The following is a 14,458-nucleotide window of genomic DNA, read 5'->3' as shown; positions in this document are numbered from 1 at the left end:
CGTTTCTTGTATACTTTAACTATTTTTTTATAGCTAAAAAGAACAAACCATCGACTCGGAGTCGGATCGAGTCAACAAATCGAAAACGCTATTAATCTCAATCTTTAGTCTGATACGGGCTTTACAGATCAAAGAAAAACAACCGGATAAAAGTGTAGAAAGTGTAGAAAGAACAGGATCTAGATCGGATCCAATTGCTTCCTTGTTTTATTACGCCAATTATTTCTTTAATTTCCTAAAAATCACAAATCTAACGTAGAAATACATTGTCAAATAATAAACGTAACTGTAAAAAAAAATCACATTACATTCCTAATTTCAGAAGTATGTAAGTGTAGAAGACGAAGTTTGAGTGAGAACATGATATGTTAGGTTAGACCATGTAAAACGAGCGTGACTGGATTGTGACTCGACCGGTCTCCAATGACAAATGATTTTAGCAATTAGGAGTCTTGGCAATATTGATCCTTTATTTAAATCGAGCAAAACTGAATTAAATGACTGCTCCGTACACAAGATAGTACAAAATAGTTGCAGTTAATACCATTTTCCACGTTGTAAATACAACGACAGTCAGGTTAGTGGAATTTTGCAATTTACAAGTTGCTATTAATGAGATAGTATATTTTTTAAATACATGTATTAGAATGTTTTTTTTCTTTTTATAATGACAAAGAATTATCATTCTGCATATGGCACATAAAAATCCTGGTTAAATCTGTTGACATTACGTAATCGTATTTAAGAGTAAACTTGGAGGTTGGTGATGTCATTTGTTAAAATTAAAAAAAGAAAAAGAATAGATTTACCTCGTCACTCTTGCATTATATTGTTCGTAATCGGGCTAATGATGTCTTATATTTATAATACCTTTTTTTTTATTGATTAAATTTATATTATTCTTTCGAGGTTGTGATTATATAATCGTGGCTCTCTCGTGCGAATTCGCTTTTCGAAAATCTATTTTTGCACAATCAGAAATAAACTTGAAGTTAACTTTAATAGAGCTGTTTAGTGAGTGATGGTAACGGGAACGTGGCCTCTTTATCGGAATATGTAGGATGTATTTATTTTCATATAGTTCATCACATGTGTACTATTATACTTATACTGACCTATTATTTAATTGGAAAGCTTTGAGATATAATTTCGAATAATTTATATATTAATTTATATTCTTGACACCTTAAAGATATATTTAGACACATTTAGAGATGTATGATCTTTAGAGAATATTTTTGAACATTTATTTTTATTTATGAAATGTTATATTATTAGATCTGTATAATTAACTTTTTTTGCAATAAGACATTAATTTGTATGATAGGACTAATCAGATAATCTTTTATATTTTTTTAGAAGTGAATACTATTATATTATAAAGAATATAAAGTATACATGTAATCTTAAATCTTATGGAATTTGCACTACTTTATATTGGCAAAGTGTTTATTGATTACTTTTTATTGAGATTGATTTGATTTTCAAAATTGTCATATATTACTGCATAGCTACAAAATTAATGTAAAATATTTGTCAGTATTTTATTTTATTTTTACAATTGTTAATATTTAATATTTAAGATTATAAAAAGATAGAGAAAATATTTTTAGTAAATTTATGTATAAAAATGATATATTGTGACTTTAATAATTTTGATTTGATTAATAGCAAAGAAAAAGATTAATACATTATAGCATACAGAAATATTTTTTTTTAATGGTATTCTATAAAAGATTGTTTGTATTGTTATAATTTTGTTTGGAGACAAATCTTCTGTAATTGAATAGTTGACTGCTTTCCATTTCACTTTATTTTAAATTTATTATTACATACTTTGTTGAACTTTAATGATTCTGTAGCAGTTTAAAAGTGAGTGAGTGAATTTTTGATAGAGTCATCCTAATAAAAGAAATAAATATTATAGGTAAGTGTATTGTGAATTTCGTTATTGAATTTCGTATTGCTCTCATATTTACCTATATAATTATTACAATGATAGAAACATTTCACTACTATGCAATAATAATTAGATTGCCAGAATTTATTACTACAGAATATTGTTGTCTTAATCACAAAAATATTAATATGAAGTTATTATTTCAAATTAGTTTAAATTATATACAAGTGGATCTTATATATGGAAATTTATCAATAGAGTTCAAATGTATACTATATACTTTTCTTTATACTTTTCTTTATCTAGACAAGAACTGGAAGGCAGTTCTTATCTATGAGACAAATAATAATATGAAAAGAAGCAAATAGATATTATTGGAAGCAAATGTATATATGTTTAAATACTTAACTCCTTTTATATTCTCACATTACAGAATGTCTTTCCCATGTAAAGAAGATCGCGTGAGATGCTGGAGTCGCAGGGACGAATATTGGCAATGCCTGGATGAAGGCAAATCTCAAGCAGAATGTATGGAATTTAGGAAACAATATGAAAAATTCTGTCCATCTCAATGGGTAGGTATTACAGATGATATTTCTTTGATGGCATTTTCAAAGAGCTTTGTTTGGAACCCTTCGATGTCACATCTTTGTCACGTCTCGCGGTCACGCTTGTCACTGGGTCAAATTAATTGATTTTTAAATGGCTACTATTTTAAAATTATTTAAACAAAAAATTATGAAACATACTTCTAACATTCCAGAATATGTATTATTAATAATAACGTAATAAATCAAATGATACTATGTTAAAAAAAAATTCGTGAATACACGTAAAAAATACTGTAACAAAAAATTGTAACTTTTTTAGCTAAAATTTGTGGGCGATCCTTCCTAAAATGTGCTATTTTGAGATAAAAAATATGTCCAGTGCATGTTTCAAAAGAGATATTTATATATTCCAATATCTGAAGAAAAGTTAACATTGGATTAACAGCTTCCGCACATGTACTGTTAATTTTTTGAGTAGTCTAAAGGCCCTGGCACACAGAAAAACTTAAGCAGTAAGACGTAAACAATAAGCAAAATCGACTAATTGCAATCGAGAAAGGCCATAATGTAAATAGTAGCAAACCCAATATGATTTCTTTACTGTTTACATCTTACTATTTAAGTTTTTTTTCTGTGTGCCATGACTCGACTCTTAATCTATGGGTCTTATTTGACTTACAAGGCGGCTTACGTGACAACGAAGGGTTAATATTTATTTAAAATTTTTTTTAACTTCGATAGTAAATAGAATTGTTTTTTTTTTACTGTCTAACAAATCTTCTATGCCACTGTTACGCAGGTGAAACATTTTGATCGTAAGCGAGATTACTTGAAGTTCAAAGAGCAAATAGAGAAGGGGGGGTATGTTCCTGAAGAGCCAAAGGAAACATAAGACACTAATAATCTTATCGATTGTATTACATTCATAGCAATTCATGATTGAACTATCAATATTAACTATTAAACAAATTAATTTCATACATTTATCCATTCGAATTTATTTTGGACTTTACATTGTTGTTCCTCATCTGTTGAATTATAATAAACAAGATGCTTAAAAATAACACAAGACAATGGTTTTATTGCGACGTTCTATTATCCTTTAACCGGTATTTTACAGAAGCTCTGAAGCCGTTCGTCCTCTCTTTCGAATTTCTACGTTTCCAGAATATAATCTCGAATATAACTAAACTCTAATCTGGTAGTTGTTTTAATCATACAGGCTTTTACACTGTACTTTAACTAATTATATTTTTGTAAAAAAATATTTGAAAAATTTTCGTTGCGCAGCTTATTTTAATTACAACTCGATTATCTTTACATACATCGCCTTTTCTTTTTCTCTTTCTTTCTCATTGAAAGATCGATCCTGTTTACGGGAAACGTGATTACTCTCCATTACTTGCAGGACCTGTCTTGACGGTGGGATGCAAAGTTCTGAAAGGTCCGATTTGCCGAAGCAGTTTGATAAGAAGAATGAAAAGGTTGTCGGTTCTCAAATAGCAGATAAAGACTTACGCAACTAAAGGATATTTTAACATTACTCGATATATTGCGAAATAGGAAAACAAATTGAGTAAATTAAATTGCAAATAATCTTATTGAAATAGAAATGTCCGACACTTTGCAACAAGAGAAAATGAAACCGCACGACGTGTTCAAAGAATTGCAGACCTGTGAAAAAGATATACCGATTTTCCGAGTTAGTACATTCTTCATTATTTGATCAAAATAATTTTACCGCACTTTCGCTACAGCGACTTGTCTCTCTTCTTCTTTTTCAGAAATTAATACGTACTGCGCACGATGTACCTTACGCGAGAGAAAGTGTGAGAGAATGGCAGCCGATTCTAACGCATCTCCTTACGGAGATAATCAGTAACAATTCCGAATTGGGGAATGATCGCGTTTTTTTAGCGTGCCACGCGTTCCACGCTTTGCTTTCGATACAATGCGACTTGCAATTTGTTAGAAGCAGCATGATTGACTTCCAAAGACTGGACTCGCGCGACTTGCGTTTCCTCGGCAAGCAATACACCGTCTCCGATCTCGAGCTCTTTAAGTTACTGAATGTCTACGGATATCTGCAAGTGAGCCAGAAAGATGTTCTCGAGATGTCCTCCGAATACGACGTTTACCAGATTATGTTTGACGTAATATATAGAAATTGTATAAGATATACGAGACACACTTACCTCTCATACAAAGTACTGTCCATGTGGTTGAATAAGAGACTGAAGAATACGTTCGACGGGCGCTTTTTGGACAAACGCGATCATGTCTTGGAGCAAAAGTTGGAGGCTATCATATTCTCCAATTGGTCCAACGCCCTTGCTAATTTAAGCAAGCAGAACGCAGAAATTTTCAACACGTATCTCCGGATAATGTCGCAGAAGTATGACAAAACATTTGTAGATAGAGTATGTAATATATGTCTTACAGATATGTCGTGGCAAAACGAAAAGAAATACGTTATTTTGGCGGAAATTTTTCAAGTACTCGACAAAGGCGATATTATGAAGCACCGATCGTCCGTTTCGTACGGATTATGCAATAGCTTAACAAGAAACTCTTTGCGTTGCGGCGGTACGAAGCTTTATCTGACGATTTCGAAGAAACTGAACGAAGCTGAATGGAAGAAAATGTTCGGGAAAGCTATGAAATTCGTTATTGACCGCTGGGAGTCGGGAAAGCAGTAAGTTTGCAGAATAAAATTCTGTACCATGCAGCTTCTTATTTTTAATCATAAACGATAATCTCTTAATTTTTGCATCTTTTAAGCGGAGAGCTATGCTAAACAAATTTGTAAAATTTCTTTACAATATATGAGACAGTGTCTCTTATGATTTGAGATTATTTTTAACGCGAAAAACACGCTCTATAATTTGGTACAATATAATTGTAAATCTTTTTACAGTGAGGATCACAACGCTCTTCAATCGTTGTTCCAATACTGGCTCGAACCGACTATTGAAACGTACAGGGACATCGTGCGGTTTTTATGGAAATTGTGCGACAACACGCGGGGATACTTTTTCCGTTCGCACCTGCAAAGAATAGCCGCTAAAGTACGTGTAAAGCTACCGCAAATGCACGACGTCGATCAGTACATAAACGACAAGGAGGAAATCGTACGATTGAACGCTTTTGCTGTGCTTTGTGAGCGCTTTGTCGAGCTGACTGAAATTAACAAAGATAAGGATAGATTCCTTTTGATAAAACAATTTCTGTGGTTTAACGCCAATACCGCAACGATTCTCATGAGAGAAGGGATAATAAAATATTTCGGGATATTGTGCGCAAATATCTTTAAAGCTATCGGTAAAGCCGACTGTGCACAATCCATTTTCGAGTTCCTGGAATGGCTGCATGAATACTTCCTGGACTGTTTCGAAATTGGCTCTTGTTATCAACGCAAAATCCTCGCTTTAAACTTAAATAAAACTTTACTTTCTTTCACAAATAAAAATCCGAACAAGACCCATGACCGTTTCTCAAGAAGAAAGAAGGCATTCTTTTCCTGTGACTCCGTAATCAACGAATACTTGAAGACTACTGACAGTTGGAGGTTTACTAATAAGGAATCTTTCGTCTTGTTATTAAGACTCGTGCTAGACTCTGCACTTGATGTTAGACAATTAGCTGCCACCCTCATTTTGGAATATTTTGAAGAGAGTGCTTTGTCGATCACGGAAAAGAGCGTAAGAAGCTTGTTATACTTTATATACTTATCTTTTATCAAACGTTTTGCCTTTTTGCATTTATATAAGAGTTAAAAAAAAATTAAAAATTAAGAGATGTATTCTTTGCCTAATGCGGACTTTTTACAGTGAAAGTATCATTAAATTTTTTCTCTTTTTCTCTTTACGTTTTTTTCTCATTTTTTTTTATTTTTTCGGCAATTTTTGTTATTTTATTTGTTTTCACTTTGTTTTTTGCATATATTTATTTTTATATTCCTTTTTATTTGGATTTATATTAAAATCTGTTTCTTTTTAGAGAAACATTAATTCAAATTTGAGCAAAGATCTTTGAATTTTGGAGGGTATTTTTTTAATTGTATCGTTAAGATATAATATAAATAAAACTTCTGATTTTAGATACTCTACAATTGTGCATGGGAGTATTGTAATTCTTCGAAATTCTACGAAATTGAAAGCGGAGCAATTCTCATAAAGATAATAGTACATTGGGCGCAACCCTTCAATTCTAAAGATGCAGCTGCAATATTTTCCGACAATGAGCATAATGATATTCTCGCTTACTCGAGTTACTCGGAATTTCTATTGAACGAAGCTAAACGTCAGTTGGCACAGATGAAAAGCGATATTTTAAAAGCCATTGTCGAGAATAGGCCTTTTTATGGTGTGTTGACTGCTTTACTAGCAGTTGCTTTCCGAGGTGGAACAGAGGATTGGGTCTTAAAACCAAATTTTACGGAGGAAATTCTCAATCTTTTGGAAGACGCTGTTGATTTCTTTTTATCTACGTTTTCAACGAAAGCATCGAACACAGGTATTAATATCATTAAATATTATTTTAAAAATATATCATATACTAGTTACTACCAAATATACAATTACTATCAAATATAATATTAATTTTCAATTATTGAGACATAATTTATTAATAACTTATAATTAATAGTAATAATCAGAAGTTTTTATCGGCGAATAAGATTATGTAATTAAAATTGAGATTAATTAAAATTGAGAAATTGAGACTTCCTTAACATTATATTATTCGTTAATAGGAATTAATTTGATTGCTGTAAAATGATTTTATGTTTAGTTTATTCCTCCTCGTTTGCGGAGATGGGATTGGCTATCGATGAAAAGATAAAGACCAGTGAAATAGAGGATATTGATTACGACGAGTTGCAATTGTCTTCGGCACATCAAGTGCTTATCTCGTGTATTTGGATGTCTTTAAAGGTACAATATGTTCGCTTAATTCGTGATTAGCATTATGACAAAGTAATTGTTATAATTAATTAGTTGCAACTTTTACGTAGATATCATGCGAGATCGCTAGCGAAATTGGGATACTGATGCAATCTGATGCACAAGTAAAACGTTCCATGGACATTATCGTTACGGTACTACTGAAGTGTCGACATAAAGGCGTGGTGGAGTGCGCTGGTGTAGCGATTGCGAATCTATCCAGGTAATTGTATGTCAATAGAATTTTATTTAATATATAACAAACATATAAATAAGTTAATGTACAAGTTAACGTAATGAGCAAGCGCGCGTTGTCGAGACAATCGTTCGATGTGAGATAGAAATAACGAACTTACAGTAATAAAAACTCGTTTCAGATGTTTGTACAACAAAAAGGAGTATTGCGAGCTACCACAAACACATCTGACGTGTTTGTTGGAGGAGGATACAGGAAAGTCGTTGCATTTAACACGACGAGGGGCTGGATTGTCGATCATGTTTCACAGATTGGTCGTCAGCGACACCCGAAAGGAACGACCTGCAGTTCATCTTGCAGTGCGGACATTGTTGCACGCGCTGGAGAACTTCTCGGTGGCGGCCGTTAGAAACGTCGAGGCCGGAGAAGAGTCACCATGGGCGAAACGCCTGCACTTCCTGCGCGCGCTAGTAGCCGACAAGGAGATACACCCGCAATTGGTTCCGTACATGGAGGACATTTGTCTAGCGTGTTTCAAATACATGAAATCCGACGTTTGGATCGTAAGGTGAGGCAACGCAACACACGCCGTGTTTCGTTAATTAATTAATTAATTAATTTTTTTTCGGATATTTTTTAAATATGTTTTTTTCGTAATTCACTTCGTTTCATGTAAAATGCATTTGTGCAGGAATGCGAGTTTGCAACTGTACGGCGCGGTGGTGCCGAGATTGGTGGGGCAGTGCACCAGGAAAGGCGATGAGACATTTGACTTCGGCGATGGTTACTCCTTCAATCACTTCGTCACGCACTACCCGACACTGACGAGTCGCATGTGGGCGCAGCTACGAGACGTCTCGGAGATACGCGGAACTTCGAACGCGGCGTTGCGGGCCTACTCCAGCGTCGTGCAGACGCTCATAGTGCTGTCGAAACTGTCGACAGGCAACTGCGATCTCGTCGATTATCCCGCGAGGGTGGTCGCGACGAAATTCAAACGTCTGTTGCTCGTTTTCCTGGGTAATCCGATGATACACGTCAGACAATTGGCCGCGAAAGCGTACACGGCTCTCACGCCTTTTATCAGTATCAACGGATACGTAGACACGGATGGAAGCAACAATTCGGAGATAGACGCGATTAGGAAGAAGCTTCTTTCGAGCAGCGACGTTAACGTGGTGCACGGATGCTTATTAACTTGTGGATATTTGAGAGAAAAGTTCATTCACGATGCTCGCAATATATCTCCCCTTTACGAGGAAACGCAAGAAGACTATGGCAAGGTCATTTGGACCGCAAATTTTGGACCGAATCGCTACCTCAGTATATTAGAGGCGTGGCATAATATACGCCAGGATGAAAAAGCTGCGCAACCGTGTTGGATATTGGAAACATTGTTTCTACGGGAGTCACACCCCTCTTCACGCATCACAGATCGTCCCTCTTTCCTTTACGATTTACCGATAATCGAATACGTGGTATCGTCGCAGAAATTTCAACCCGGATTTTTTCAGTTCGTTGGATATTCCGTACAGCTGCACGCGGCTTATCTCAAATCGCTGGTCGCAAATGGATGTAAATTTGATTTCGACCTCGAAGCAATCCGCAATATTCTGAACTCGAGTTGCGCCGAGCAGGGTGTCGAATTTTTAAGAAATCTGTCGCACTGCGTCTTTTTACTGGAATTTATTCTCAAGTACTTGCTGTCGATAAGGAGTAATTGTCACCCGTTGCTTCTCGACGAAATAATAGCGTTTACATTGCGAACCATAAAGCACGCCAGCTTGGAGACTCACGTGCTGGAATTCGACGAGACAATAGAGGAGTTTAATGAGATGGCCGTCGCGAGTCCGAACGTAGCTCGCGTGAAGAATTCGTTGATCTTGGCATTTTCTAAGCGCGAGACGTTGTTAAACGAGGTACTGTCGCACGTTTCCGATATATGTATAAATGAGAGGCAGTCCGTGCGGCTGACAGCGGCGGAATACATCCAGCTTGCCCTGCACCGTTTCGCACAGCTGGTATGCGACAATAAGTTGACAGTTACACGATGCTGCTTGATTCTGATGAAGGACGAGATCGCGGAGATACGCGAGATGGTGTCGACGTCGTTGCAGAAGCACGTGCCCCACGTCGGTTCCACCTCACGTCGATTGCAACACGAAGAACTGGTGTACCAACGGCTTTTATCAGATGTTATTCGTCGTCATGTCGCCAACGGCAGCGTAGACTTCGTACGATATTTCACACATGCCATCCGAGACGGCGATTCCAGCGTGACGATCGAAAATCCGTTTCATCATAACGACAGTATTTTCCATAAGGAGGAATTCAAGTTTTTAAACGTATGCTTTCTTCACGATCCTTCGGCCGGCTATCGCAGCGAAGATTCTTCGGACGTTATACGTGCGATACAGACGAGACGCTTCAGGACATTGCAGGAAAAAGCTGGCTTCAGCTATGACGATTTGCGAGCGGTTTTGTATTTGAAAGAGATTGACTATATGGTGCGTAAGCGAAATGCCATTATACAACAGTGGAAATAGTACAATTCTCATCCATTCATTTCCTGTTTTAAACTAATCGATTTGACATCGAAAGTTTTGAAATAACGAAGCTTCTGCGCGAGACTGATCTCCATTAAAAATAGCATTGTACATTTCAACTTTTCGAATACCTTTGTATAAATTATGTGATTGTTTACTCATTGAATAATTTATTAATGAATTCTTAATTTATATGATTCTTCTATTCTCGTCAGAGCGTTGTGTGACCCCTCATCGTATTTCCTATTTACAATTTACGCAGATATACGGGATCGCTAGTTCTGAGCGGCTTTAACCAATTAAAGGGATTTTCTCATAGCAAGATATATTCTCGATCGTTTAAATTATCATTGCCTTCTGAGAGGTAGTAACCGAATAAAAATCGGTCGGATTTGAACTCGCTGGTCTTTGGCACAGAAAACATACGCACAACTCTCTGCGTCACGATCGTGTTAATATCAAATAGATTGATTTTTGTTTAGATAAATCATGTAAATATGTATAATTGGCAAGTAGCAATAAATACTATTTCATTAACGAATTATAACGTAATGCGGTTGAAATAAAAATAGAGAAAAAAAATGACAAGACTACCTTGATGATTACCATAAACACTCTCGCGAGTGTTCGAGGGGTATGTTAACTGACAGTAAATAAGTTTACTGTAGAATAATCGAAAAATCTAATTATATGATAAAGAGATTAAAGAATTTTATACGCTCTATTTTTGTCTTTCGTCTTATTGTCTTGAAAGAGGTGATATGAGAAATAAATGTTTTTATTCGTACAATGCGCAAGATATATTTAATTTTATATAATTACATGTGTACAACTTAGCCAGCCAAATGTGCGATACACACATTCCGAGGAATATGTATAAACTGTAGGCTTCATCGCTCTTTATACATATACACATTATACTACGAATCCTTTTTTCGTCTTATTAATCGCCACGTCGCTATATACATCGTAGCTAATATATAATAACACACAAATTCAATTTTTTTTTCTTGTAAACATCTTCACGACAACAGACAGCGAAGATTTTTACATTAGTTTACATCAGTTGTGTTTAAATCGAATATCTCAAACGAGTTGCAAGTATGTTACGTGCAACAGAGATTTGATGAAATTCTCGTTTAATTTCTTACGTAAGATCAAGGATTCTTATTATCTAGAGACAAGCCTGCATACACATCTTTGTATAAAAAAAAAAAATCATAGCGCAATACCAACCCTTATCGTTACACTGACACGCTCAAATCATATTTCCTTCGGCGAAGACGAGAGGAAGTATTACGTGTATATATGTGTATGTGTGTGTGCGAGTAAATTAAAATATTACACCTAAAAATAAATCTAATGTGAAAATAAATAAAACGCCATGTGTGTATGTTAATATTTCGTAAAACGTTCACGCGGATCAGGTGCGGATCGATCTAATTTTTCGGGAAAAGTAGATTTTTTCCGACAGAACACTTCGGATTTCGCGTTGTGAAAATCGCGCGTTTTCACAACGATAATGCGCGCCCTCGCGTACTGAGCAATTTTTATCTAACTACAAATATCTAACATTTCTCTCCTTAATGTAACAACGCTTTTTTTTTTTAACAGCTACTACGCGAATGGTGTTCCATTTTCATATTATCGTCTTAGACTATTGGCAAGATTTCTCGCGTTTGCGTTGATATGTCACTGAACGGTGAACGCGGTTTTCATCGTAAACACTCCCACGAAGGGAGACTCGTTTCCCTTTGGGAAATACGATCCTGCTTGCGAATTACTTAATCAATCGCGACTGATTTATCGAAGCACGCACGAAGAGTTATGAGCAATTTGTTCATTCTCACGTACACGCATACATATATTCATCCAGGCGCGCTTGTCACACACAATTTGCCAACGTAGAATTTTGAATAATATCGTAGCTTCTAGCCGCTATATGTATATATGAATGCTTAATTTTAATAGTCTTCTTACTAATGTCAATATATTAAATCTAAATTTTATATTGATCATTGTCTATCTAACAACACATTGTTCAATTTAGACTTACACATTATGTGGTTTACACATTATGTGGTTACTTAAATTATTAGCTAGATATTTTCGTGAAAAATATGTGCATAAGAATAACGCAAACTTTCGATTTCTCTTGAATATATGCTGGCAGATACGACTCGCTTGAATTCAATGAAAGATAATTTTCCAATTAACTAACAGACACATTGCAAAAGAGACAGTATCTGAGCATCCGGTCGATCAACAGACAATAATCAACCGTCGCAAACAAGGTCACTGCGACCGGCTGTTAGAGCAACAATATACGAGTGCTTGCAATAAAAACAAATTTTTGACCAAGAAAAAAACCAAAAAACACATGTGTGAGAATACCAAAAAATCTTTGATGACCAAGCTTTTTATGCATTTAAGCTTTTTATGCATTTAATGAACATCAATGCACTTGTGAAGAACTCGAATGTTGACAACAATGACTTGCTCCGCCGGAAAAAAAGCGGACGATTTATATATTTTATTTTTCTTGAAAACTTATATAATTATCAGCTGTTAGAATTTCAATTTAAAGTGTTGCTACTTTTAAAACTGCTATACAATCTTTGTGTAATAGCAGAGGTATTTTGTTACTTAATTGTCCGTTGACAAATGTTGTTTTACATCATAGCAAAATTTTAGTCTCATATGATGACAAGTGAGATTTTTCTTATTTTGTATCTTATTTGATATCAAAATAGGTACAAAATGTGAATGTAACGCAAACAATTCGATATACTTTAGAGATTAAAGGAATACTTTAAGGATTATATTTCAATATTTCTTCGTAGGATAAGAAAATACAAAACGAGACTATGATGATAAAACGTATCAAAAGAAACAAAAAAAAACATGTAAAAAGAAAAACTGATGGTGACGCTGCTCGGCTTAAAGATGGTACGAAGAAGAAAAAGAAAGGTATAAGAAAGAACCTAAACTAAAGGAAAAAAGTTATTTCAGTTACTAATTGTTATTGCCAGGCAAAATTAGAACAATTGCAACTTGAACGAGAGTGCAAAAAGGAGAAACTAAAAGAAAAACAACGAATACAGAGATTGAAAATAAAAGGAAAATTCTTAATAATAAAACAAAAGCAGGACAGAGCTAGGATGCAAAAATGTACAATATCTGGTTTAGGTTTTTTCTATCTATAGTTCTTTTTCTTCTTGTCTTTTATTTCTTTTAAAGCCGGTTGTTCCATATGTTCGTATGAATTATGTGATAATTTACTCATTAAATAATTTCTTCTTTCGCGGCATTGCAATTCACATGGAAGCAAAGCCTACAATTCTCTTCACATCTTCTGTGGTGTGCACGCTGATTGCATGTACAGTCATGGACCCATCGGTTGCGACACTTTCTTTTTTATAAGTTTTAAAACTCACTAATATTTTGCAAATGCGGAGTATGATTGTTATACTGTCTCTAAAGATAGTACATCGTGGTTCGCATTTGCAAAATATTAATTATCTATAAAATATATATTAATATATTATGTATATTAAATATATATTAATATATTATGTATATTAAATATATATTAGAAACCTATAAAAAAAAGTGTCGCAACCGATGCGTCTACGACTGTACATACACAGGCATATGGACCTACAGTTTAAAGCCGATTTCGAACGGCAGTTTTTGAACGCGGTCTCCGCGGCAATTAAAGATACTCTCGGTGGTTTGCCAGACCTCCGGAGAGGAAACGTGAGCGTATGAAAATTTGGTTCTACTAGAAATCAAACCCGAGATCTCTGGCATAACAGATCAGTGTGCGCTGTCTGTTATGCTCGCGCTCCACAAAAATAATAATAAATTTCATGAATTCTAATGAATTCTCTTTCTACTCTGGTCAGAGCGTGGTGACTTTTCATCGTATTTCTGTGGTGTGCGCTATTTACAATTTACGCAGATATACGAGCCCTATAGTTTAACGTCGGTTCCGAATGGCCTTAACTAATTAGAGGGGTTCTCATGGCAAGATTTGAACCCTGTGCCTTCGGCACAGAAAGAAGGCGTACAATTCTCTACGTCACGATCGCTACATCTAATGAATAAATTATCATATAGTTTATACAAAGGAATTTATCCAACCGGCTCTAAAATAATCGAATCGTAATTAATTTCAAACAAATCGGACATTCTGAAAAACCGTGTTCAAAGAGTCTCGGTCTTGGATTCTTTCTTTCTGAATCAGAAACGAAAGAATTATTCGAAAGCGATACACGGAGTGAAAGCAGAAGTGATTTCGAGTCTGAGGATGGAAGTAA

The 14,458-nt window shown here is 35.0% G+C and overlaps 1 protein-coding gene across 2 annotated transcripts; it reads left to right on the top strand.

Moving 5' to 3' along the window:
• Positions 1-9: 9 nt before the first annotated feature.
• On the top strand, positions 10-12,607 carry LOC105453534 (thyroid adenoma-associated protein homolog). 2 transcript variants are annotated; one of them, XM_011695582.1, is made up of 9 exons: positions 10-577; positions 3,860-4,153; positions 4,236-5,146; positions 5,369-6,152; positions 6,552-6,966; positions 7,243-7,385; positions 7,466-7,617; positions 7,772-8,158; positions 8,282-12,607. In XM_011695582.1, the coding sequence occupies exons 2-9, from the start codon at positions 4,064-4,066 to the stop codon at positions 10,134-10,136; spliced, it is 4,737 nt and encodes a 1,578-aa protein (XP_011693884.1). In that variant the 5' UTR covers positions 10-577; positions 3,860-4,063; the 3' UTR covers positions 10,137-12,607. The 2 variants fall into 2 exon arrangements, with proteins under 2 accessions (XP_011693884.1, XP_011693883.1); XM_011695581.1 differs by lacking the exon at positions 10-577 and adding an exon at positions 2,386-2,475.
• The last annotated feature ends 1,851 nt before the right edge of the window (positions 12,608-14,458 follow it).

The sequence above is a fragment of the Wasmannia auropunctata genome, unplaced genomic scaffold, assembly GCF_000956235.1.
Source record: "Wasmannia auropunctata unplaced genomic scaffold, wasmannia.A_1.0 LD335998.1, whole genome shotgun sequence".
Taxonomy (NCBI): domain Eukaryota; kingdom Metazoa; phylum Arthropoda; class Insecta; order Hymenoptera; family Formicidae; genus Wasmannia; species Wasmannia auropunctata.
The sequence above is the reverse complement of the archived record's forward strand: the minus strand, read 5'-3'. Positions and strand labels throughout refer to the sequence as shown.

Bases quoted from the DNA above. Each gene is read 5' to 3' on its own strand.
- LOC105453534 (XM_011695582.1), top strand. From the start codon at position 4,064: ATGTCCGACACTTTGCAACAAGAGAAAATGAAACCGCACGACGTGTTC. The intron at 5,147-5,368 runs GTAAGTTTGCAG...ATCTTTTTACAG, and splicing joins CGCTGGGAGTCGGGAAAGCA to TGAGGATCACAACGCTCTTC. The intron at 6,153-6,551 runs GTAAGAAGCTTG...TTCTGATTTTAG, and splicing joins TGTCGATCACGGAAAAGAGC to ATACTCTACAATTGTGCATG.